This window comes from Gambusia affinis, linkage group LG19 (genome assembly GCF_019740435.1).
Source record: "Gambusia affinis linkage group LG19, SWU_Gaff_1.0, whole genome shotgun sequence".
In the NCBI taxonomy this organism is placed as follows: Eukaryota; Metazoa; Chordata; class Actinopteri; order Cyprinodontiformes; family Poeciliidae; genus Gambusia; species Gambusia affinis.
In genome coordinates this window covers 22435440-22462839 of record NC_057886.1, presented here as the reverse complement: position 1 = coordinate 22462839, position 27400 = coordinate 22435440, and the positions used below count along the sequence as shown (strand labels likewise).

General features: G+C 40.0%; 1 protein-coding gene across 2 annotated transcripts in view; it reads right to left on the bottom strand.

Annotated features, from left to right (window-relative positions):
• Positions 1 to 6612: 6612 nt before the first annotated feature.
• The window catches only part of nog1 (noggin 1), a 33638-nt gene continuing 12850 nt past the window's right edge, over positions 6613 to 27400 (bottom strand). The window contains exons 1-3 of one of the 2 annotated variants that reach the window (XM_044101366.1): positions 13403 to 13413; positions 10511 to 10513; positions 6619 to 8102 (exon numbers count right to left, since the gene is read on the bottom strand). In XM_044101366.1, coding sequence (XP_043957301.1) covers positions 6970 to 7638 — 669 coding nt within the window. In that variant the 5' untranslated portion in view covers positions 7639 to 8102; positions 10511 to 10513; positions 13403 to 13413 and the 3' untranslated portion in view covers positions 6619 to 6969. Of the gene's footprint in view, positions 8103 to 10510; positions 10514 to 13402; positions 13414 to 27400 lie in introns of those variants that run through there. The other variant, XM_044101365.1, reaches the window with a different exon arrangement.

Sequence of the window (27400 nt, the reverse complement as noted above, 5' to 3'; positions counted from 1 at the left end):
CAAGAGTTGACTTACTATGTAGAAACCACTTGCTGCATTCTTGCTGGTTGTGCAGGAGGCTCCACGTCTGCTTTTCAAAGTTGTACAGTTGTGTAATTGTGCATCCATCTGCAGCCATTTTCAGGTGGAAGTGTAAATCTTGAGTTGGGGGTGTGGCCAGCAGCAGCTAATTTGGATTTAAAGAGACAGAGGCCCTAGAAATATTTAATCCTCTACATTCAGTGGCATTAATTTCTCAGTTTTACTCATGTTCACTTTGATCCAAAATTTTTTAATCTATGAATACTGAGCCACTCACATTTTCCAGAACAGAAATCTGCTAAAGGTTTAATGGTGCAGCTTTTAGTGCAAATTTAATTTTGTATTAAAAGTGTCATTATTTAACGAATGACACCACATTACAGTCATAAACATTGACGAAGACTTTCATGCTCATAACAGGTGTTATGATGTCATGTTTATGACAGTCTCATGTCAATCTTACTCTTTCACATAAAGTGTTACCAATTCGAAACTCCTCAAACCAACGATCAAACACGGTGGTGTACGAGTCATGATATGGGCTTGATTTGCACCTGCTGAGAAAGAAACAGCAAATCTGAGCAGAAATGATCATGTTAGAAGGAAATTAGAGAAAAAACTGTAAAATCCTAAGTTTTCTGGAAGAAGCAGCTTGTAAAGATTCATCGCTCAGAAAAACGGGTCAAACTTTCCTTCAGAGGGTAAAGCAGACAGAAAGTTTAAAATGAGGGACAGATTCATATGGGAGGTGTGTTAACAGCAGAGACAGCTGCTCGCCGTCCCCCTGAGACACAACACCTGTCTCCATTCAGATGGACATCTGGACGTCCTCAGATTTGATCCTGCTGACAGACAGACGCTGACACGTCATTAGAGGAGTCCGGTTTTAGTGAAGGGGAGCTTTTAGCAACCAGACTGCTGGGATCAGTTTGTAGAATCTGCTGGTTGCTGTAAAATAAAACTGTAATCCTAATTTCCATGAAAAAAAGATATGTGGGGTTTAATGCATCAGATTAAATGCAAAAAAAACAACCTTACTTTTTAAAATCAGATTTCAGAAATCAGAAAATAAGTTTTTTAACGGTTTTATGTCTGCATTCATGCATAATTGTGAGTGGAAGAAAAAAAGATTTCGGTGTTTGTCTCCACCTTCAGACTGAAATGTTTACGCCTCTTTCTCTGGAAAACAGCTGAAGCTCCGTCAGACTGAATGGAGTGTAATAATCTACCAGTGGAACTAAAACTTTTCTATAAAAAGAAAAAACTATTGACTTAAAACAAGCTCCTGCATCATGGTGAAAAGTTACTTTAAAGTTAGTTTTGTCTTTTTTTGAAGTCTAGTCAAAGTTTATTCATATAGCAGCTGACCAAAGTGCTTCACAACAGTCATGACATTTGTTTTAAACTTAATTTAAATCAGAAAATAAAATAAAGTTTGGTGAAAATAATGAAACTGGCAGAAAATACTAAAAACTAATACAAAAAAAAGGACTTGGAAAGATTCTGGGTCTTTCCAGTTTCAGGAGCTTCTTTTTTTTTAAGTCTTATTATAAATTTAATAATCTGCCGATGGAACTACCACTTTTTAATCTGTAGTTTTGTCTTTTTTTTTTTGTTTTTTCATATGAACTTCGTTGGTAAGTTTTTTATTTTATCTTTAGTTCTAGTTCTATTGGCAGGTTATTTCTGTTATCACATGGGGGAATATTTATCTTGTTATAAATTAAATAATCTGGCAATGGAATTAGTTTTTTAAAATCTGTAAGGAATTAAGTTACTTATAAATTTTTTTTTCAAGAGTACTGAGATATTTTCACCAGAAACTAGACAAAAATACTTGGTAATTTTTTTTTTTTTTTTTTTTTGCAGTGTAGATCAGCCACTGCTTCTCAAAATGCAAATTATTAGATTGTTGGGTTCTACAACAATAATATAAACTAAAAACATAAGAAGAATGACTGTTGAAGCTGCTGTTTTAATGTGAAACCTGGTTTGCTTCTGGACAGTCCAGTCGCTCAGGTGGATAAACGATGGTTGCAGGTCGAACTCTGCAGAGCAGAAACTCGTCTTTGAACTTCTCACTCAGCTCAGCCGGGTTATATTTAGAGTTTAAGGGATATATCTGATATGAGAAACCTCTCATAATGGCACCGTTTCTGTTTGCCAGCCAATACCGTCTCTGAGCTTCCAGCTTTAATAAGATCAAAGAGAACTTCTTTTCTTTCATCACCGCAGAAAAGCACAAAACGCTGCATCATTTTATTACAGAGGCGCAGTCAGAAAGGAGGAGTGAGTTTGTGTTTGAAGCTTTCAAACTTGATCGTTACGGGACATCCTTTCATGTCCCGTTTAGGAGGATTATTTGCAATTTGTCATTTCTCCTGGATAAACATCACTTTTCTGCCTGGCTTTTGCAAGCTGAGAAAAAAACAATGAAGGAAAGCAAACGTCTGACTCATTAATGAGCAGGTCAGAATTATTTAAACCACTTTTATCATTCGTATAACTCCTGTTTTAATCATTGGCTAAGCTAACAAGGAGAGGTTTGCTTTGATCAGGAAAGTATCTGAATTTAATCAGGATTCAGGTTCTGGCTTCAGAATATCTGCAAAGAACAAACGGCTGATTAAGGAGGAGGGAGGAAAATATCAGCGGAAAAAGCTCAAACACTGAGGCCTCATTAAGGTAATGGATGGCTGCTGATTAAGAGCAGAAGATAGTTGGGCTTGTGAGACTTCAGGACATTTAGAGATGAAATATGACGGACGGAGTGAAGAGGCATCCAGAACTTCATGGAGTAATCTTAACAGCGCCTGCAGCTGGGTTCCCTTTAACATTTTATAATCCTACAGATGCTAAACGGTCCATGTCGACTCTTCAAGATGCATCTCCATCTGAATATCAAAACTTATTTCATTTATTTTCCATGCACATATAAGGAGCTTCGGTTATAAAAATGTTGCATATGAACATGATTTAAAAGAAATTTGATGCATTTAAATTGGGCCTCTGTCTCTTTAAGAAGCTCCTACTCTTTCAGAGACTCATCACAGCAATGCTCCTCGTTATGCCGTTTATAACCGTTCTTAGGAGCGTTGGACTGAGAAGTAGATTGCATAATGAGCTCAGCAGACTTCCAGTACCAGCGGGTGTTTTCTAATTGCTGCTGCCGCTAGTCTGGAGGAGCTGAGTGGGGCAAGGATGTTCACCGAGGGGGAGTTTCTGAAAATAGGCAGCGTTTTTTTTTTGTTTTTTTTAAGCGGTTATTTCAGTTAAATCTGGTTTTAAAAACTTTAAAAAATAGTTTCTGGGAAATTAAGATAATAAAAACATGGGGAAGAGTGCAATCCTGGCAGCAATTCAGCTGGCCCCCCAAGTAAAGTAAAGTTTAGTGGAAGGAAAAGAGGTTGTGGAAAGAAACTGGGTTTTCATCAAGTCCAAACTCAGAGCAGCCAGGATATTTTAGAGCACTCCATGCTGCTGATTTCCCTTTCCAACAGGACTTGGTTCAGGAAACACTACCAAAACTACCAATACCTGCTGTAATCACCATGGCAACAGCATCAACTGTGGTCAAGAGAAGCAACAGTGGAGATCTCACAAAGCAACCTGGACTTCCTGAACACCTGAGCAGAACCGCAGGCTGCTGAATTACAGCACCGACTCAGTAACCAAATACTGAGAGCGGAACAAACGGAACAAATACAGTTTTTATAAACTGTTAGTTAAATTACTGAAACAAATACAGTTTTTATAAACTGTTAGTTAAATTACTGAAACAAATACAGTTTTTATAAACTGTTAGTTAAATTACTGAAACAAATACAGTTTTTATAAACTGTTAGTTAAATTACTGAAACAAATACAGTTTTGTATTGAAACAAAAGTGATGGATGAACATCCAGAATGTAGCAGAATCACCTTTGACCTCCATTTTCTTATTTATTACGTTTATTTTATCTGCCTGTTAGCGTTGTAATTCAAAGAGCCGTTTGGCCCTCAGTCCAGCTCCACGAAATTTCTTTAGAGCTGCAGACGTAACATATTTTGAAAAAAGAAGAAGGTACTCCTTCTAATTTTTTCTACTACAGAAAATTTGTTCTTCCACTGGATGTTGATATTTTAAAAAAAATGCTATGAAAAATCTGCTAAAGTTTCTATATTTATAGTTAATTTATAAGTTGGTAGCGTTTGAAATTGAAGTAGAAATTCTTGTGCACTGCAAAAACAAAATATTACCAAGTATTTTTGTTTTAGTTTTTATTTCAAATATACTAAGATATTTGAAATAAAAAGACAAAACTAACTTACAACTAGCATTTCCACAAGATGTAAAGCTTGTTTTCAGTTACTTTCTTCAAATTTACAAAGAAGTGCTACGCCCACCTACAGACTTTTCCACTTACAACAAAACAGGACAAATGCCTCGTTATGGATGAAAGAATCTGTCAGAGGAACTTGCACTTTTTAAATCAATATTAAGAAATTATAGGTCTGAAGCAAGTTTTTATATCTTGTTGAAAAGTTACTTGTAAGTTAATTTTGTCTAATTTCAAGTGTACTGAGATATTTGCACAAGAAAGTTACTTTGTAAGATTTTGGGTTTTTTTGCAGTGTGCAATTACTTGATAAAAAAATTAAAATAAACAGAAAAGCTGCTAAAACTTGCACGTTTAATATTATATCCTTCATCAACATTAGTAAGTTCTTCATTATTCAGCCAAAGTTCGTAAGAGCCGCAGGTTGAAGTCCCATGTTTTAAGCCAGAAGGTAATTTTGCTCTCAATGTAAATTTATGAAAATAAGCAGAAACATCAGAGTTTATCTGCTGTTAGTTTCTACATTTCGTTTGTTTAGGCTTCACTGTACCGACCTGCAGCTTCCCCTGACAAGTTCAGGGATCCGTCAGCTGTGCGCATTCATGCAGAGCCTCCTCTGAGGTTAAGGAGCATCATTACGGACTAAACACAACTAAAACAAAACACAGGCTCCCTGGTGCCCCACAGTCTGCCCGACTAAAACCCTGGAAGGACGGGAGGGAGGGGCCCGACTCAGAGACGGAGACCCGGCTGCACACAGATCAGGAGACAATACGGAGGTTTATTTACACTCACACTGCAGGACCTTTTGTTTGACTGCAGAGATCTAAAGGAGTGGTTTTAGATGTGAGACAGTAAGATGTTTATTGTTTTTCTTTAAACGATGAGAAAACCCAGTCAGCTCTGACCCAAACCCAGCAGGACTGAAGCTGGGGAAGAATTTCAGTTTTCACACAGAAACGGTTTCAGCAGAAGAAAAGGATTCAAGAACCAAATCTGACGGAAAGACGCTTGACGACAAGCGACGGACAACAGGTCTCCAGACTACACCTGGAGAATGTTTCCATGGCAACGGGAGGCAGGATGCTGACACAGTGCACTGTAAAAAATACAACCTTTTCAAGTATTTTTGTCTGGTTTAAAGTGTAAATATCTTATGCTTAAAATATGATAAAACTGGCATATAGGTAATGCTTCAGCAAGAGAGAAGAGCTTCTTTTAAGTTCTTTTAATTCCTTAACATTGATGAAAACGTTCTAGTTCCACTACAAGATTATTTAATTTTTTATAAGTAAATTGATCTTGCAGTGGAACTAGAACCTTTTCATCAATATTAAGGAATTATTGACTTGAAACAAGCTTCTGTCTTGCTGAAAAGTTATTTAAAGTTTGTTTTTTCTTATTTCAGGTGTACTAAAATATTTGCACTAGAAACTAGACAAAAACATTTGGTGAGATTTAGTGTTTTTACAGTGTGAATACTGCATTAAATCAAAATGTTGCACGTATCCAGCTGGATTTATGCAGAGATTTCACTTTATTTCAGTTGAGTTTAATAGTTAAATGCCACATTGATGGGTTGGTTGTGTCTTCTGGATGTATTGATGCTAAATATAATTCAAAACCTAAATGAAATGTAAGAAATGAAAGTTTATGATCCATTTTATTCATAGTTTTGCTTGTATGAGTGGGGTTTTATTTTATTTTTGGTCAATTTGTTTATTTTCTTTAGTTATTTAAAATATCTTACAGCTCCAGTGTTAAGTGATGTTGAACTAATTTAAATTTATTGATCTTTGAGAGGACGATGTCCCATTTTTATGCCATCATCATCATCATCATCATCATCATCATATTACTTGAAAATGATCTCAAAATAATAATATCGTTTATCACGATCATTCCTGGGACAACTGATCATCCAGGTGATGCTGCGGGATCATTTTTTTGTCTCTTCCGGTTTGAGGAGGAAGCAGCTTTGCTCTGCTGGGCTGTTCATGGCAGGAGGGTTTGTGATGAAACACATGGAGACTTCAGAGCAGCGGTTGCTAGGTAATCAATCAGCCTGTAAGGTGCCTGAGGCAGGCAGGAACTGGCCGCATTGTTGATGATTTGATAAAACGGTTTGATGGGAAGCAAAACAGAAAAACCTGAATTATACCAGAAATACGCAAAGTTGCGCAAAGTGAGTGCGTAAAGTTGGCGCTATCCTTGTGCGCAGAGGGCTCGATGATTCCAATCAGTCTGCATGGAGAAAATGAAGGAAAAGTCATTTTATTATCAAGTCTGTGTCGTTTTATTGTACGAATATAAAGAATAAATAGTACATTTCCCAAATTTACAGGATAAAACATGATTGTATCAATAATCAATAGTTCAACTCTGAGGTTGATCCGCTTCGTCCAACACAAAGTCCGTGCGTGCCTCTGTGCGCCACTTCTCCATAAATACAAAATATATAAAAGCAATATTCTGCACAAATAAAGTAGACTCTGGTTACAAATAATACTGACTTTGTACAGGAAGTTGGCCACGCATATACAGAAATACATTCTTACACTCTGTAGTGCAGGTGGGGGGATAAAGAGGATAAAATGACCGAGCTTATAAGTTAGAGTTCCCAGCAGTCCTAGCTGGAGCAGGAGCACTTGCAGTCCGTGATGACCGGGTACTGCACCGGGATCCAGGCGCATTTCAGTCCGCTCTTCCGCTGCACGCAGCGCCACCGCAGCACCGTCAGGTGGGTAGAGTTCGCGGGTCTACAGACCATCCCCTCCGGAACGGAACACGACCTTTTGCTGACGCAGCCGCCGACCCGGACGTACCGAGGCCAGAACCTGCAGCCGAGGTCGGTCCAGGTGTGGACCACCGGGCAGAAGGTGTAGGCCCACAGCCACTGCTGCAGCCGCCGCTTCAGCTTCTTGCTCGGCTTGTGCTTCTTGCCGATCTGCACGTCGAAGTCCACCGCCCGGATCTCCTTCGGCAGAACTCCGCCCGCCTTCAGGATGTCGAAGTGATCCGACTCGTCGGAGCCGGAGTGTTTGTCCTCCACGGGGAGCGACACGGACAGCAGGCGGCCGTCAAAGTCTCCCAGGATGCTCCGGAGCTCGGTCTCGTTAAGGTCCCGCTCCTTGGGGTCAAAGGCCGGATCCGGGTCCTCCTTTAAATCCACCACCGGCAGACTGTCACTGGGGATGGGGCGGAGAAGGAAGAAGTGCTGACAGATCGCTCTGTCCGTCAGGAGTCCAAGAGACAGCATCAGCAGACACACGGCAGCGCACTGCTGAGGCTGATCCATGGCGAGCCGCGGGATCAGCGCGCACACGGAGCGGAGAGGAGGCAACTTTACGCGCCGGCGGTCTCCAAAACTGCGTGTCCAGAATTCCTCAAAAATCACTTTTCCATCATGAAACTCCCCGTGAGCAGGAAAACATCAGTGGAAGCGGATTTGATCGATCAGCTGAGTTCCTGCGCTCCGCGCGGCGCGGCTCGGCATGATGCTCCGCTGGCGTCCGCTGCAGAAAAGCGCCGAGCCGAAGCCGCCGCCTCCGTTTTATCCTCCGCACGCAGCGTGAGGTAATCCCTGCGCCCCGCTTTCAATGTGGGTTTGTTGTCTAGGAGGAGATCCCCAATACCTCCTCCTCCTCCTCCCATCGCGCCGGAACGCGAGAGGATACGCCCCCTGTTGGTTTTCTGATACATGAAATCAGACTTTCATTCTTTACGGCTGTAGGTCTGATGAGCGGATCCTCCCGGGAGTTTCTGTAGAAACCAAATACTCAAAACATCAAAAAAACAAAATGACGAAACTTCTTGACAGTTCATCAAATTGCATCCGCAAAATTGATGTAAATTGTTGAGATTTTGAGATTGATCAAATTGATTTTGAGACTCGTAAACGGCTACAAGTCGTTCAAATGACTCCCTCTATAATGATACATTTATTTGATGAGCCTGTACAATAACCACCAGGATGAGGCCAAACTCTGTAACGACCAGAGTTTCAGAAACACGGTGGTGGCAGCATCATGTTGTGTTCAGGAAAATGGGGAAATTCTGTTTGCAGATGTGCAAAACTCCCAAATACCTGCAGCTGGAATGGCAACCAAATGTGTTTCTACAGAGTACCGACTCAAAGGAACTGAAAACAAATCTAAGCCACACTTTTCAGATCTTTATCAGTTAAAAAGGGAAAGTCTTTAATCGTGTTCCTTTAACTTCATAGTATCCACTAAGTTGTTTTGTTCTTTCACATAAAATCCCAACCAGTTCCTATTGAGCTAAACAGAGCAGATGTGAGAGAAAAATATTTTCACCTAATCTGGATTATTAAACCAGATTAGGTGGAATGAGAAAAACCGGCAAAAACAAACAGGAGAAAACATTAAAAAAGCAGCAATTATGCATAAATTTTTCAAATATTCATGACAGCAGTAAAAGCTGTTCTGCTGCATCTCCATTACAGAGGAGAGGAAATCTTTGTCCCCTTTCCGCTAATGTCAAAAAACAGTTTCACAATTTGAGTGTTTCCATTAAACAAGTAACACAGTGAAAGTCACAAATGAATATGTTGTTTTGCGATTAATCATTTAAGGAAAATGAAAACATCATCATGTTGCCAGCACTTCCTGTCTTCTTCATCTTTCCAGTGGTATCTTCCCATTCTTGGTCACATGACCGCTTGATGCAAAAAGTGTTTCCACTGCAGTTTTGCAAAATACACCAATTGTAATACAGCTTAATGCAAGGCATGCTGGGATTTTTTTTAAAAAAAAGTAAATTTCCGCAAAAAATGTCAAAGTTTTGTCAAGAAAATGAGTTTCAAAACTCAAAAATTTGCTAGAAAATAATTTTCTGATTTACCTCAGAAATCTTTTGGAGAAAAATGGAAATTTGAGTTTCAAAAGTCAAACATTACCATCTTCTGGACGTTGCATGTTTTTTCTAGCACATTCCATGTTTGAAACTCAGACATTTTAATTTTTTTCTAGAAAAATTCAGACTAATTTCAACATTTCTTAGTTCTTTGTAGCAAATGTTTGATTTTTGAAACAGAAAATTTCCTTGCTTTTTTCTAGAAAATGTCAGATTAAATTTAGTACTTTATAGCAACATTTCTGAGCCATTTCTTTTCTCACCAAAATTTTCTAAAAAAGAAAAAAAAATCTAAAATTTTCTAGAAAAAGAAAGGAAATTTATTATTTTTTTGGTGGAGATTTACTTCTTCTTTAAATCAAAAATTTTCATAATTTCTCATCGTATAGCTGAAGAACCACCTCATCCTAGCGCAAAAACGTTATTTAAAAAACTCTTTTTTCAAATTTGCCATATTTCCATTAAGCAAATTTATCATCATAATTCCAATTTGTGCAATTTTACGCAGCTGGCATTACTTCTAGAGAGGAAAGCCATTTCCAGATGAAGTGGGCTGCCAGCTCCAGTTTTCGCTGTTTGTGTCCAGCTCAAGTGGGACAACATTTCTGGAGCCGCCTTTCAGTAAAGCTGCTCAAACAAGCAGCAGCAGCGGAAAGTATCACAATTTGTGAACCTGTCCAAACCCGAGTCGCAGTCTGAGAATCATTCCTTGAAAAATAATTTAATGGAAGAACTTAGCCAGCTGCTACATCAGCCATAAACCATGCACTCTTGATAAATGTATCTCTGTTTCATTTTCAATGAGCTAATTCACACGAGCATCTGAGCCCACGACTCATTTAGTTTACGGTCAGATGATGGTGAAAAGTCTGGAAAATGTCAGCCTTATATTTTTCATCTGAGCAGCTCGTATCATAAACCATGGGTCCTGAGAGCGGCTGACAGATAGGCTCAATCCGGAGCATTCACACCGGGACGCGGCGGGTAAACAGCAGACACAAACAGCCTCAGAGTGCAGCGCAAAGTCTCATTCTCAATTACACGTTTCACAGATTTTAATAGTGCTGTGCAAAGGTATTTTATGTTTTAATTAAACCCAATAAACGTTCCTTCAATTAAAAGTTTTGCAAAAAGTCCTTTAAGACAGCCATATGGAGAGTTTCTAGCACAAACGGCTGGTTTCAACCATGCACACACACTTAGGGAGAATTTAGAGAAATCAATTAACATGACAGTCTTGTTTTTGGAAGACATTCCAAGCAGAAAGACCCCAGGCTGGGAATCGAACCCAGGACCTTCTTGCTGCACCACTGTGCAGCCCTACACAGACACATTTCTACTAATGTTTGAGCAGTTTGTTAATGGGTGTTATTAAACTCTTCTTTTGATATGACCTGTCAGTTCTGACATCGTTCTCTGAAGGAGATCATTTAAAATATATCTATATTTCTGCATTTATTCAAGTTTTTGTTTGTGACTAAAATTTGCTTGAGGATCTAAAGATTTTAACAGGAACAAATAAAAGCAGAAACAAAGTACATATTCCAACACTTGATTGAAATCCAAAATAAAGCTGAAGTGATATTTCACGCGGCGGAGCGCTTCGTTTGTGACGCGTCTGCCTGGGAGAACTCCCAACATGGTTCTCATTAGGAGTCATCGGGAGCGCCAGGCTCATTTAACGCTGAGTTGTTTTGGTTTCTTTTAATCCCTTCCTACTGTTTAACCACAGGAACACTCAGATAGAGGATCATTCCTCCTTAAAGCGCCAGCCCACTTGAGACAGACGCCTGCTTAATTGAGGGCTTTTTTCCACTCTTAAGTTAAGCAAACATGGTTCTTTGGGCTAATAAATTGCCCGATGTAATGAGCTCTTTGTTAAATGCAGGCCTGGTTCCTGAAGAGTTTAGGATTCAGAATTAATCTCCATGTTTGAGGCTGGCGCAGGTCACGGTGGCCCTCCCTGCTGGTTTCTCATTTACTGAGAAAGAACAGACTTGGGTCTTGGCAGCCATCTTGACAACAGAGAGCAGCCAGCCGCTCAGGTAGCTTTCAGACCTGCATGCTTAACATCTGAGGAGGGATTTTCTGCAGGGAGCAGTTGAATCTGTCCCTTCAGCAGCTTTATCTAGCAGTGGTAGCGCGCCGTTTCACACGGCTCAGCCAAGCTGAATACACAGACACGAAGTGGGTGCCTCTCTGTTTACTCTGGCACTTGGGAGGTGAGCAAATTGCTAGTTTGTTTCACACTCTTTTCCATTCCTCTGCAATCCAAAAGCACACAATCCCAATAATCACTCCTGCTGGGAGCTTAATTAAAATTAATGGCTGCTGCTGACTGCTGACCATGAGTCAGATGATGGATCGTTTTCTTGCGTGTCACACTCCTGTCCTATTTATCAACGCAAAGTACCAACATGTACAGCCAGAATATGTTTACCTAAACTAAGGAAATATGCAATTCATCTTTTTATTTATGCTGAGCGTTAAACAGAACCTAGATTCACATGAAAAACTGTTAGATTAGGTAAAAATTTTCAATTTCTTTCAAAAGCTTCTAGAATTAAAGAAATAGTACTGACAGCTCCAGTTGCACATATTTATATTTCTGCACAGATTGGATCAGATTTTTTAATCCCAGATATCCCAGAATAAATTCCTGGAGGGAATGACCTCGTCTTGGATCTTCTCTGAGGGATTTAATGTCTTCAGATTTTCAATCCTGTTTGGTTTGGAGGATCACCAGGACTTTATAAAAAAAACCCAGCTGCTGTTTCTCAGTGCGAGGAAATAAATCCTTTTCTAAACTGTCTGACATTGGCCTGAATCTGCTGGGATTTCAGCAGATTCAACAAAAAACACATTAGATTTCCGTCTCTAATCAGCAACAATCGAGTCGTAAAGAAACCAAATCGTTCACTTTTCTCAAAAACCAACAAGGCTGCAGCTAACGATTAACTTAGTCATCAATTAATGTCCCATTCTGCAGATTTTTATCAACCATTGAAACATATTTTATATATGAAAGCAAACAAATCTTTTTTTTTTCTTTTCTACTAAGAAAAAACATTTTATTGATCAAAATGCAAAAACTTTCCCTTAATGCAGCAACATTTGAACCAGGTGAAGCTAAAACCAAATTCTGAGTAAAACATATTTTTTAAAAAGTTTTTTTTATCGTAACTGAAAAAAATATAATTTGTACAGTTTTGACTTAATTGGATTTACTTTACTGTCATTGAAAAAAGACACGGCAGTGAATTTAGAGCAGACACAAAAAGTAAAAATAATACTGAGAAACAACAAGTGCGACTATAAATATATAAAGATTTATAAAAGTGTAAAAAGAGAAAAGTAATTAATGAATTGAATGTGTAGTTTTTTTCTCTGTACTTCAGCAAATCAATTAATAAATTATTTGATAGTTTCAACAAACAATTCATCATGATGAACCTGATTAATCACTTCATCCCTAAAAACTGATATATGATCACAAAGAACGAGTTCCCAGAATTGTTTAGGGTTAAATAAAATATCAGCTCCAGTTTGCAAACTTATAACTCCCTAAACGAGAAAACGTCCGGAGAAACGACCTTTGAACCAATGATTTGTTTTCATAACTAACCAAAGCATGGTGGTGGAGGAGTCATGATCTGGGCTTGCTTTGTAACTTCTCTACATAAACTATTTGTTAAATGTGGGTCCATCAAACTGAAGTTTGGTCCAAACTGGTTTATCAACAGAGCAGATGGAGCTTTTAGTGAACTATGGAAAGCTGTCTTGTTACATAATCAGATTCTTAAAATGCACTTTTATTCCTCTGTTCTTTTAAACGTTTTGCTTTTACTTCTGTCTTAGTGTTTTAATCACACTGTAGTTGTTTAAGGTCTGTTTTTTTTGTCCTTTCCACATTTTGATTGTTGATTGATTTAATTTATTGGTAATTAAAGGTGTTTGTATCGGCTGTTGAATTATGGGATGGGCCCCCCATCCACCAACTTTTCAGTTTTTGGCTCATTCTGAGTTTAAGTAGGTCATAAAATATAACCGTGTGAAATATGTTGTAAAAGAAATCAAATAATAAACGACCCGAGTCCAGCAGACTGTACGCAGGTCACAGCAGTTAAATGAAATAGTTTTAGAAAGAGGCATGAAGACCCAAAAATCTGAGGCTCCCATTTATGAACATGAAAGTCTGAGGCTAAAACTGCTCCTGTACGAAGGGAGAAAGCATTAAAGTTTCTGGTTTTCTGCTCAAAGGGCCAGACAGTCGCTCCAAATACAAATCAATCTCACAAATTAAGCAAATTCTCCTCATTTCCTTTGCAAAACAAACTAACGTGAAATAATTAATTACCATTTATTTCTTTGATTTGAGTTCTCTAGACTTTGATTTGATCTTTTTCCAATTTATTCTTTTGTTTCTTTTAGCACATATAGGTAACAATTATTAGAATAAGCTTTGAGAAATGAGAAAAGTGTCTTGCCTTCATAAATCTGTTATGAAAACTCATACCTGCAGCTTTAAACGAGCAGTTTTAATGACCAAATTCAGTGCAATTCTTTGCAGAGTTGATAAACAACCCAAAACCTGATGCAAGTCAGTTTTCCTTCCATTCCTCCATAAAACTTTCACAGACAGAAAAGCCGGCATCCAAACATGGTCGTTAAAGCAAAATGCAGAACAAAGTGCTCAGTGATTAACCAGACGCCTGGGTTTATAAAGCCGGCTGACAGAAAAAAAAGTACAAACTTAATCAGAATCATAAACTAAAAAGAAAAACAACAGAGCTCCTCAGCACTGCCAGTCTCCAGTTGGAGGAAAGGCTTCAATAGTCAAACATCAAAATGAAATGCTTACATATTTATAAAACTTTTGTAAACTTTCCCCATTTGAAAAGCTGAGTCGATGTAAATAAAATCATGTTAGACAAAATGTTTCTGTGCAACATGCAATGAAAACCAAACAAGTGAAAATAAGGAGGACATAGCTGTAAAAAACAAAAGTGGGGGTATGAGAACGTAGCCTTGGGGAACGCCAAGGTTAAAGGGCAACAAAGGCAGGCATTCAGCGCCTGATGGATCTGGTTCTGACATGCAGTTTATATGAACTACAAACTAAAAAACGGTCTAAACTTTTGAGACGACACTTGACAAAATGTAACGTTTGTTGTTGGTCTTCACAACTGTTGACTACAAGAAGTGTTTATGTTTTCATGAGCAGACGTTATTAGTTAATTGATAGGATAATCTGAAGTCTTCTAAATGTTTGCAACCCTATTTTCAGCGATCAGCAAAAAGCAGCAAACTGTCATGCACCTGCTTATCTGCTGAATCGTCTAGATAAATATTTTCTCACTTTCTTCAATCTAAAACCCTAAAATTTAGTTTAACGCATACAGCTTTGTATCTTCAGGTATATTCCCCAAAATGATGAGTGTCACAGCAGGGATGCAGCTAAAAGTTGCAGGATTGAACTGGCACTGACGGTTTAGACCAACAGGATAGGAAGGCCTAGTCAAAGTTCAAATCAGAAATGAAAACTGATGTTTACAGATGTTCTTCATCCAATCTGAGTTTGAGTTGTTTTGTAAAATAGAACGAGTCTGATGAAATCTTTTCCTTTTTTATGCACCTTTGTGTTCGTTTGTCACATAAAGTACCAATAAAATGTGCTGTTAAGCATCAGAATGAGTAAACGCTTAAAGGGTATTAATACTGCACACTGTATGCACCAGAGTAGTGGTGAGTTGCGGCTTTCGGGCAACCGACCGTCTGGTCAGCAGGTTTACATTGGCACACACTCCATGTTGGCTTAGAGGAGAATGAGGGCCAGCAGCTTTAGATGAGCCTTTACATTACTGGGATCTGAGCAAACACTGCAGCCCCTGATGGATGGAGCAGCACTCCATCAACCTGCCCCGGGATTCAAATGAAGCCTGACGACCAGCAGGACTTTAGCGCGTTGATCTCTACGCAGAGATCTGGCCGCTTCTCTGCTGTGAACCGGAGGGAGCAGAGCAGGAGGCGGCGGTGCCCTATGGCAGGCCGATCGTACACACAATCAGTTTCATCTGACTATCAATGAGGGCATCCTAGATATCTAAAAATGCATTTCAACTGAACAACTACACTTTGTGATGGAGTATTAGGTAATTAAAAAGAGAGGAAATAAAAATAAAGTAAAGTAATAAAGTAATAAAGTAATAATGTGAGAATAAAGTCATAACTTTGAGAATAAAGTTGAAATAGAGTAAAGTCATAATATGATACAGTTGTAAGAAAATGAGAACAAGGTGAAAACATACAAGAATAAAGTAGTAATAATTTAAGAATGAAGTCATAATTTGAGAAAGAAGTCAAAATAATGTTAGAATAAATTCAGAGAATTACGAGAATAAAGTTATACAAGAATAAAGCTGAAATAATGAAAGAATATTAGAAGTGTGAGAAGTCAAAATGAGAATAAAAACATTTTATTTTGGGAATAAATTCTCTGAGAATAAAATAGTAATATATGACAAAGTTAAAATATTTCAGGAAGTCATAATAATAAATGAAATTAATATGAGACTAAAGTCATAGTATTACCACAATAAAGTAATATGACTTTACTTTTGTAATTTTATTGTTTCTTTTTTATAACTTTCTGAGTGTGGCCCTGACGTTCATCATAAACCAATTTCAGGAATCTGTAAAGTAAGAGTGAAGTGGATTTTATGTGAAACTGGGCTGCCGTAGCTGTGCAGCAGTTGGTGGCGGCGGCGGTTCGTGGGGGAATGACGGGAGGCTGCCGCCGTGTCTCCATCCTCTAAAAACACAGACGGCTGTTTGTGCGGCGCAACCTCCGCCTCCCCACCGAACCCCACCTTGGTCTCCAACTCTCAGCTCCTAATTCACACTTCATAAATCAAGATGACCTGTCCCCATGTGAATTCATCCCTCTCTGCGTTGGATAATAGTGGCCCTATTGTTCCCCGACACAAGGATTCATTTCAGGGGGGACAGACCCTCGTCGAGCCTGACGGGGCTCTTTGATAGCTGCAGCAGCTCCTGCGTGTCCGGGGCCCCGGCCCCGCTGCGCCCCGCGTCAGCCCGCGTCTGCTTGGTAGATTTTCAGCGGCTCTGGCAGCTCCTGCAGCTCCAAAAATAAGAACGCTAATTGGCCCGTGTTTATTTCTGCATGGGAGACATAAGTGTTTTTAGCAGGTTGTTTGTGCCACGACGCTTTAACAGTCGCGGCTCTCTGGGAGGTAACTGCACGGAAAAAAGAGCCGACTTTCCCCATTTTTAATAAATAAGCTCTTTTATAAGACATTCAGGTACTACAGTATAGTTGTGTGTGAGGCTGGCATGGCAGAGCGTGACATCATGAGCGTTGACTCATGAGCAGATGAGTGATGCACACTGAGCTTTTTGCCTCGTATTTAGTGGCACATAAACAGCAGTAAAGCCTCACTCTGCTCCTGTCTGTCTCCCTGCCGCTAACGGGAGGGGGGCAGCAATGAAGCAAGTGTTTCTATGGGTTGAGGGGGCTCAGAGCTCTGCACACAGCAGACCTCTGTCACCTGTTGCCACCAGCGGGAGGCTCAGGCGACGGGCGGGGGGCCAAGCCTGGCGGCCAGCGGCAGGACCCTGGCTCCACCTATAGACAGCTTGGTGGGGTGATTTACTCCCCCCGTCCCGCACGCCTTCATGGTGGGATGATTCGGACACAAGGTGTGTTACAGGAGCGGTGGTGTGCAGCCAAGTTTGCATTTCTAATAATGCACCGAACTGCTTTCCCCAGATCCTGCAGGAAGCTTAGATGCTAATAATCGAAGGGAAACCCTACAGTTTTAATCCCAATCTACGGCAAGGACTTTCTCTCCTGGCCAAGTTGGTTAGAGAAATTCATGAGAACTACTACTGTGTTTGTTACACACAAACACACATTATGTTACTGGACAAACTGGGGTAATGAGGAGCAGTGCACTCACTCTGCTTTAACTCCAGTCCGTTTGTCTAGAAAGTTCGGTTCATTTGGGGGGATCTGAATGCGTAATTGAACTCTGATCCACCTAAAAACCTCCTTCTCATTTCAGTTGAAGTCAACTCTGGTCCGGTTCAAATGCATATGTGAACACCAATCAGACCAGGAACCGCTCAAAAAGCAGCAAGTGGATACGGCGCAGGGAATTCTGGGTAAATACAACCAAAACAAATGCGAGAGTCTCGTACTGGCAGCAGAAATGGTTCAAATCTGCTAAAATCTGAAACTAACAAAGGAGGAAGTTGCACTCATGTAAAGAAGTTTTGGGATCCCAGGTTGTTGAGTCGTTTTGGTAGTTTGATTTGATTCTAGTTTCATTATTTAAATCTGTTTCTGTTGTCCTTTAGGTCATTTCTTCTTGGTGTTTCTGTTGCCACTTTCTCTCCTCAGTCTGCCTCCTGCTCCCTTCACTCACGCCTGCAGTCAGTTAGCTCATCAGCTCAGCTCTTTTATTCAGCTTTCAACCTCACCAGTATTTAAGCCTCTCATTCTCAGTCACTCCTCGCCAGATTCTCTCATCTTCTCCCTCTGTTTCCCGTTTTTGTTCTTCCTTTTATTTTTAAAACTCCACTTCAGTGTCTGAAGCCTGCTGCTATTGGGTCCAACACAGAAAGGTTTCTGTCGTTTCCTTCAATAAGCTCCAACCATGAGGCACAAAAACCTCTGAAGAACAGATGAAAACAACTTCATTCTTCAGAAAATGTAAACAAAAATGTGGTGTCAAATTTTAGTGGTTGTTGGATTTCTCTATTCAGGACTTTCATAAGCATTTGTCTGATAATATTTTCTGTTTTAATGACGAGAACAAACATTTCCATCCCAGCAAATTGAGCAGGAGGCTAGTGGAGATAACCACAGGAGAAATATAGTAAAATACTTAAAAGGAGCATCATGGTGACTCTGGAGGAGCTACAGAGATCCACAGCTCAGGTGGAGGAATCTGTCCGCAGAACAATTATTGGTGCTGAAAAAAAGACATCCACTGTTGAAAAAAAGCCATAATGAGTTTTGTAAGAAGTTTGTTAAAGACAAAGCTAACATGATCCCCTTTGCTGGCAAGATAGATGGAGCCAAATATACTTTTACTGCCTTTAATTTAGTCTAGATATGCAAACTATCCAAAACAAATAGCTGTAAATACTACAAGAAAAGGTTTTAAAAGTATTAATGGCTGTTTATTGGCTGGCTGAGCAAGCAGCCTGAGGGCACATGGGACAGACTAACCAATTACTACAAATACCAGTCACTCAGTTAGTCCAATTATTTGCTAGAAAAACAAGGTTTTTTTGGCTGGGCTCCTTTCTTCTAATTTGTTTTTGCATTTATTATCATTAAACTCAGTTTTAATTATAGAAATATTCTGACTTTTATGTCCTTTGAGCCACTGGAAACTCAAAAACTGCAACAGGTATGAAGAGAAAGGCTGATCCAGCTGAGTTTAGGCATTCTGGTGCAAAATATGAGGAGTAACTGATCCTCTAAGTGTTGGTTTAAAGGGGATCTATGATGCAAATTCCCTTTTTGTATGTTTTCATACTTCCATTTGGGTTTCCTCTGTTTAAAAAAAAAAAACATCCAGATGATTTTTGGTTTCTGGAAAATGAGACATTTCAAAAACCAACTGATTGTTGACTCACGCAGTGCTGTTACCTAGCAACCCCAGCATGTTACCTAGCAACCCAAGCTGAGCTCCAGCCTGTTTCTTATGCTAGTTTTCCCACTGTATGCGCCGTACAATGGCTGCTGGAAAGAACGAGTGTTTTGTTGTTGACTCACCGTCTTACCAACCAGAAACTACTTGCTGCATTCCTGTTGTTTGTGCAGGAGGCTCAACTTCTGCTTTTCAAAGACGTATGGTTGTATAGTTGTGCATCTGTTTGAAGCAATTTTCACATGTGAGTGTAAACGTTGAGTGGGAGGTTGTGGCCCGCAGCAGTCATTTTGGATTAAAAGAGACAAAATGAATGCCAAACCTGCAAAACTGAGCAGACTAAAATCTCATTATCTAAGAAGGATTTTGTGCAAAAAATGAAGAGAACATGTTTTGCTCAGCCAACAGACCTAATGTTTTCAAGGAAGCTTAACAGGCCATCTTTAAGGGAATAAACTAATCTTTGGTGAAATTCCAGACACATTTATATTCACCAGGTAAAAAAACGGCAAACATTACATGTTCCAACTTTGGTTTATACACAACTGTCAGACCACAGAGTGTCAGCTTTTCTGACTGGTCAACAAACAGAAAAGCTGAATGGTTGGAAGCCGTGACGCTTGTCAGGCGAGTCGAGGAAGGAAAGGAGCCGCAGCGGCTCGGGCAGAAATGAAGACTGACAGCGAGAGGAATGAGACCTGCACCAGAAGAAGAGGGAGGGCAGCGCTCAGTCCTCGCCGGCAGCTGCAGCAGCCCTCAGTCCTGCTGTGGAAAGGGTTAACACCAGACAGTAAAGTGAATCCAGATGTGCTGTTATTATTAATATCTGTGGCTGATGAATGGGAAGGTAAAATTACAGGCGCCAGCCAGGGAGGCCCCGTGCGTTGCCCTGCCACCCAGGAGCTTCCCAGCTCCCTCCTCAGGCTCTCACAGCAGCAGCGCGGGATGAGACGGCCAGCTGAGCGAGAGTCAGTGTGGCTTCAATGAGTCCAACAAGCAGGGGGGGAGAGCAGGCTGGCAGACAAGTCTTCACTTTCACCGACCGCCGGACTGCAGACTCAACCTCAGACCTTAAATTCAGCTCTGCTGCTGCTCTTCATCTCTTCAGTCATTTCATTCCAGCTTCTGACTAAAAGTAAACCACAGATCGGATCCTTCACCCATGAGCTCCATGACTGTGAGGCTACAACACTCTTAATACTCATCACAAACGTTTTCTGCACCAAAACGAACGAATTTCCCCTTATGAATGGGAGGTTTCTGCACCCCCACCAGCAGTTTCAACCTTGCTGTGATAAAAACTGAATTATCATTTTCTCAGGAGATTGTTGGTAGAACGATTTTTTATAAAATCCTGTTCAAGAACGTCAACTTGTCACAGTTCTTCTGGTGGGTGCAGTCAGGAGAAATATGTTCTGGACTGTAAAAACTCCCACATTCTTGCATGTACTGCACATAATCTGTGAGTGGAACGGATTCTGCGAACAGACAAATCTCCTGTGACAAATTTCTACATTTCCCACAATCCGATGCTAGCAAGTTTGATGAGCCGGCAGGGCGCTGTGCACAACATGGAGGGTCAGGCTGGCTGCTGTGCATCCTTGTGACTCTCAGTCTTATCAGTTTGCATGAAAAATTAATTAGCTGGTGATACTAAATAGTTTTTGCCTTTTTTTCCCACCCTTTTTTCTAGACCTACAGACTTTTAATTAATCCAAATGTTTTGGCACTGGGCTCAAAAATGTCCAGTAACTACGACAGGGACCACAGCATGCTTTTTGTATTTTTTCTAAATGTAGTCACAAAAACTTGTACTTTTACAAATTAAATAAAACAGACACAATATTTTAATGAAATACGCAAAGCAGTCAGATATCTGTAAGTTTTTGTAGATTTAAAATAAGAAAAGCTCTTTCATGTTTTGCAAGATAAAAAATTAATTCCTGCTACATTTTTCATCTTTTTTTCCAGAGGTTTTGTGGGTTTTTTTAGCCAGAGTGGCTCAATCTTTGTTTGTCCAAGTTTATTAAATGGCTGTGCTCATTTTATTAGAAACTGCTGGATGTTTGTCTTTGTTACTAATAAATTAAAATTTGAATAGCCTGACATCAGTGTAAATTTCACCAACATTTTAAATGCAGATCTGCATTTAAGTGCCGCCAAAAGGACCACAAACAGCCTCCGAGCCGCACTGTGAACACTCCCGGTCTAAAGCTTAGACCAGAGTTGAACAACGCAACGTGAACAATTTTACTTTAGGGGTTAAAATGCAGTTCATCAGCATGGGGCGCAGCGCTGCTCAACCCTTCGTCACTTATCTCACTCGGCCTAGATCTGCATGCTGGTACCATCCCACGCATCGTAAAGGTGTTGAAAGCAAAAGTTCTGCAACTTACCCTGACAAACTTTCCACCTGTATCTTCAGATTTTATTTTGAGTGACCCAGTTTTAAGCCATTTTTCTTTTATTATGTTTAGTAAAATAATAAAAGACGTGACGGGATAAGCTAACTCTATCACGTCATGGTATGCAGTACCTTGCGGCTCACTAGGTGGCGCCCAAGCACCACAGTTTGGTGTAAACCTGGATGGATGAAGCCTCTTAAAGCTCCCTGACTGAAGCGACAAAGCGGAGCAGATAGAAACCAACAAGCCGAGTGAAGCTCACTCCGGCACATCTGTGGGCTTGATGGGAAGGAGCTCATAATCACTTTAGTGCCTCTATAAGCTCCTCACACCCTGCAGGTCTCACCTCAACCAGCCTCCTGTGGAGGTTCAATAAAGTCACACCGGTGTTTATGCCTCTTGCAGACATGGAGACAGACCGTTTTTAATTCAACTACTGTTCTCTCTTTTCACCTCTCGTCATAAAACACGACACCAAGCTGGCCCGGTTTGTGTGCTCCAATATTAAGGAGTTGTTCTGTTGTTTTTGCACCAAACCTTGGTGCTCAAGGAGGTGGCAGGAGGTTTTTCTGCATTTTCCCTACAAGCTGTTCTTGCACAGTCCAAAACATACACTAACACAGAATTACTGTCAGTAAAGTTGAGGTTGTCTTAGAAACACAAGCATAAGCACTCACTGCACATTTTTAACAGTTCTGCCGTCATAAAATCAAAACAAATCCAAGTGGCTTAAATGCAGTTCTGGTTAAAACTAAAACTCAGCTTGATTTTTACAATGTTTCCCTGCAAAGGGACATTGGCTTGGCTGAAATTGGGCCAAGAATCAGAAAAACGTGCATGTTTTTGTAATTATAAGAAAATCTAGAAAAGTCCTGAACTTAATGATGGCCCCTTTTTAAAGGCGAGCTATTCTGATTCTTTGAATAGATTAGGATAGGTCTATGGTCTGTACAAAACATGCTCATTACATCGTTTTTGCACAAAATCATTTTTAGATTTTAGTCTAATCAGTTCAGCCTAGTTTGAGGGCCTCTGTTACTTTAAATCCAAATGAGCTGCTGCTGGCCACGCCCCCAACTCATCGTTTACATTCGCACGTGAAAATGGCTGCAAACAGATGTGCATTTATACAAATGTACATCTTTGAAAAGGAGACATGGAGCCTCCTGCACAACCAGCAAGAATGCAGCAGGTGGTTTCTGAATGGTAAGTCGACAACAAAACTTTTGTCTTCTCCAGCAGCCATTGTACAGCGAATGCAAGCTGACCAAACGTGCTGGAGCTCCGCTTGGGTTGCTAGGCAACAGGCAGAACTCGGCTGGGGTTGCTAGGTAACAGCTGGGGTTGCTATGTGACGGGTAGTGCCTGAGGATTTGTTAAATGACGTTACGGAGGTTTTTGAAACGGCTCATTTTTCACCAAAAAACACGAACGTAATGCCAAAACAACGGCCGGCTGGTTTTATTAAGCACTGCGTCTGTGTTTAGAAGCAGTGGGAAACCAAAAGGGAAGTACAAAATGTGCAAAAATGTGACCCTTACATATTATGCCCCCTTTAAAACTTTACTACTAGGGATTTAGGAAACGCAGTAGGAGCATATTAGAATTTTCCAATGAACAGGAATATTTGTTAAAAAGTAGAGTTGTTGTTTATTTGTGAAATGTTTCTAAAATTCATGACATCTCTACAGCGCTTGGATTTTGTGGTTTAGCGATGCAGCAGATAGGAAAAGGAATACAGTTCCTAGAAGTCGCAGGAAGCAGCAGAGAGAGACCAGAAATGAAGAAAGGAGCATAAATCCAGTAGGGGAGAGTTTGGAGGCCGGCCGGCCACAGGGGCTGTTGTTTTAACCGTCCGGCTGCAGGGACGGTCGTCGGGAGGAGAAGGAAGGGGTGTGGAGGCGTCCCGCTCGGGTTGCTGCTGTTCCCATGCAGTCCTGTGGGAGCCGAGCCAGCCGCTGTGTCGCTGTCTGCCCCCCCAGCCTCACCCTCAACAAGACAGCTCAGAAGACGAACTCATGCTGGCTTTACTCGCCCTCCTTTGTGCATTTTCAGCACTGGGATACCAGACAAATTATGCTTAATGACTAGCGGAGGTTGCCAGAGCAATAGCTGCTTTGTTGCTACTGCCAAGTGTGTAAATGTTAAGGGTTGAATCTCACACAGCTGCCCTTAGTGCTGCTGAGCAGATGCACTTCCTGCTGCTGGAATAAACACGACCAGGTCTCTGGGGTTCGCTCTAAAGATGGATCCAAACACATGAACTGACTCCAGTACCAAAAACAAAGAAAATGAGCGGCTGCTGTCAAGTCCCCACATCATCAGCCCTCCACTGCCGTGCTTCACTGCACAACACAAAATCTTACCAAATATTTCTTGTGCAAATATCTTAGTTGGAAAAAGACAAAATTAACTTTTTCCTTAATATTAATGAAAATATATAAGTGAAATAATATTCCAATGGAACTGGTGCTTATCCCATCAACATTAAGGAATTATTAACTTAAACAAACTGCTGAAAAGTTACTTATGTTTGTTCTGTCTGATTTAAAGTGTACTAAGATGTTTGAAATAGAAACTAGAAATGTTTGGTAAGACTTTGTGTGTTTGCAGTGTTGACAGTTTGAGGCAAATTTGCTGAAATTCTGGATTTTGTTCTTATATGACTAAAACATTGTTCATCAATCTTTCTGTCATGTCCACCAAAATAAAATAATTGCATTACATCCTCAGCATACTTGGTGCAAGTGCTGCAGAAGTCCAATGCATCTTTCCCAGTGTTAGTTGTGGCTCTTCGAATAAAATGAAATAAAATAAAATAAAGTTGCTAATTGGGAGTAAAAATGGAGGATGTGGAACAGGAAGTCAGGTCTGTAGGACTTGCTTGTAATAGTTCAGGTTGAAGGAATGACTCCTTGGAATGATAGTTCAGAGCTTTATTGGTGCCCTCTAGTGGTCAGTTAATCATTAGTTGAAATAATCAGAGTACATACTGTCTTAAGGCTGCAGTATGCAATGTCTATAAAAAAATAATGTTTTACTTATTTGTTTAAACTGTCACTATGTCATGACAGTAGAGTATGAGAAAGAATCTGGGAAAACAGAAACAAACTGACAATTAGCGCTGTCCATCATGCTTGGGAATGCGCTGCTAGGCCCCATGCTCTCTGCTACATTGTAGCTTCTTCCCAATAATCTGCCAAGAATGCTAATGATAGTTAGCATCTCCAAAGATTATGGGAGATAAAAAGTTTTAATGTAACACTAAGTCATTTCTTCAGTGTGTACATGAGGGTGATTGACAGCGCTATGACCCGCCTCCTGGCTCTGATTGGTTGTTTTTTTATCAGTGGCGCTGCATTTCTGCAGACAGAAGTGGTAACTTAGGAAGAAGGTGGAGAGGATCAATCTTTTCACAGAATACCACATGACAGTTTTAACAAATATGTAAAAAAGAAATAAAACATTTTATAAAAGTTACACACTGCAGCTTTAAACTGAAGTTTCACTTTCAGTTTGAAGAATCGCCAATCCCTTGGGCTGATCTTTCTGTGCAGTCCTGGGAAGACTCAAACGTTTTCCCTGTGAATAATCTCGGTCTTATTATAGTAAGAATGTTTTCAGAATGTTTTTAATTTTTAAGTATCTTTGTTCAATTCTGTTGAATATTACTGGATTCATCAACTGAACATTTCCCACATTGCTAATTTAGTAAATACGTAAATTTCACTTTTTTGTTTTGTTTTGTTTAATCCCATTCTAAAAAAGCCAGAAAACCAGTTGAGACGTCGCCGTGGAGAGATTTATCCTCACTGGGGTTGAATTACAAAGAAAAGCAGGGAAACGTTAATTGATTCCTAATCGTTGTAACCGAGCTGTGTGGGTAGAGCAAATGTTACAAGCTTGGATTTCCACCGATTGGAAGACTGAAAAATGAGGAGCGGTGGAGAGAGGAGACTTTTTAAAAAACCTGGAGTCGCTCTGATTGCTCCCCAGGGAGACATTTCCACCCCAGTGTCCCACAAATGACATGTTTGCATGTAACATGATCTGCTTTCTTTAAGAGGGGACGCTCCAGTCGGAGACGCATTCTTCCCCAGCAGCCCTGCAGTCAGACCCGCTTTCTTTTTCTGCTCCATTTTTCTTCTGAAACATTTGGGAGCTCATGAACATAATTCCTGGATTGTAAGGAAGTCTCTTAAACCCGATATCTTTCAGCTCTTCGTAGGGAAAGAGAAGCAAACTGTCGGCAAATTTACAGCCCTGAAAAATCATTTGCTTTGCACACAGAAAATTAACAGGCAATTTGTAGCAATGAGATGTGTTGTAGTTTGGATTAGACATCCACATAAACGAAGAGTTTTCCACTGCTGCATGCTGAGCAACGTTTGTTTTCCAAAGCATTTTTCTCAGGCCGAGACACAATATAAAGGCCTCCACACAGTGGAGCTTTCAGCACAGAGATGAAGGAAACCTGTCTGAACATTCAGCAAAAATTTACTTAAAGGCAAGAAAAGCAATTAAATCTAAAAAGGTGAAAAAAAATCTGAAGATTTTCCTCCAGACCAGGAGAAGAAGAAACACAGAAACATCTGAAGGGATTAGAGCAAAGGGTTCCCAAATGTTTCCACAGTTTACGCTACAAATGTGTGAAGAAACATGAACTTTTATGATTTTTTCCTCACTTTGACCAATTATTGATCAGTTATTACATTCGTTTAGAATAAATGCTGTTTCACACTTTCTGGACGGCTCCTTCGATCTTTTTCTTGACACAAATTTTTCCATTTTATGCTTGTTTGGATATCAGTTTTAGAACCATGCTAATGAAAAATTGTAAAAGTAAAAAAGTAAAAGTAAAAAGAGTCATATGATGAGAATAAAGTCAGCATTTCTAGAGTAATGTTACAAGAATAAAGTGGCATGGGAAAAAAGTTAGAATATGAGAATAAACTCTATTTTATTCCATTTTTTATTTTGCATCTTTAAAAATTATTGAACATATCTTTACAGTTGGAAACAGCATAATGGAGGAGCGTTGTGAGCAGCGTCCCCTCTTAAAGAGACAGAGACCCAATTTCAAGGTGTCAAATTTCCCTTAAAGTATACGTCTTTTTTTCCCTTTTATTTCTGTTATTTGTTCTCTTATCTGGTTATTTTGCACTAATTTGTTGGTCTGTAATGTTTGTTCTGTGTGCATTAATTGGTCATGTTTGATGTTTACTTCACTTTTATAACAACAGAATGTTTTGATTTTCTTATTAAATGGCACTAAATGCTTGGAAAATAATAATACTGCCCTTCAAATTAACATCTGTTTCTGACATTTAAAGGTGAAGTTGCTTTGTTTGTTTTTAAACAAAATCAGAATAAAACATACAGAAACTGAAACCATTTCATTTTAATTAGTCCTTTCCTAGAAGACATTCAGGTAAAGGAAAGTTTTATTGGTCAGTTTTGTCGTTTCTTTGCTAGTTTTTCGAGGATCAAAAAGTCAAACTTCCTGTCACTCCTGGATCTTCACCACTACAGAACGATACTGGGTTGTGTTGCTAACGGTGCAAGAGTGTTTACATTTAAGACTTCAAATTCTTGACTTTAACTCAGATGGGTCCAACTTTTGGTCTTTCTATAAACAGGAGAGCGTTCAGAAACCGGCAGGGAACGTTTCTTTAGTTCGTCACGGCAATTTGCAGCATTTCAGATCCGCAGCGGAGAAATCCGGATTGATAGATGAGCCGCCATGTTGTGACACGACAATTTGGCACGGAGTGCAGCGCCGTCACCACGGTCCAGCGATCAAAGCAGCCTGAGGGGTCAGAGGGAGAGTCTTCTCACCACCCAGGCTCTGCGTGCTCCTCCATCCGATCCCCCGCTGCGTCTGGAATATGGCCGCCGTGTGATTCAAAACTTTGGTTTCAGAAATTAGACGAAAACTGTTTTGTCTTTTTGTGAACCCCATGTTGCAAAGGTGCTGCTCTGATAGCAGAAAATTAAAACAGACCAGCCACCTGGAAATTACGCTCAAGTAAAAGTAGAAATACTTCCTACATTTATTCAAGTAAAAGTAAAAATTAACCATGCAAGAAATTAATAA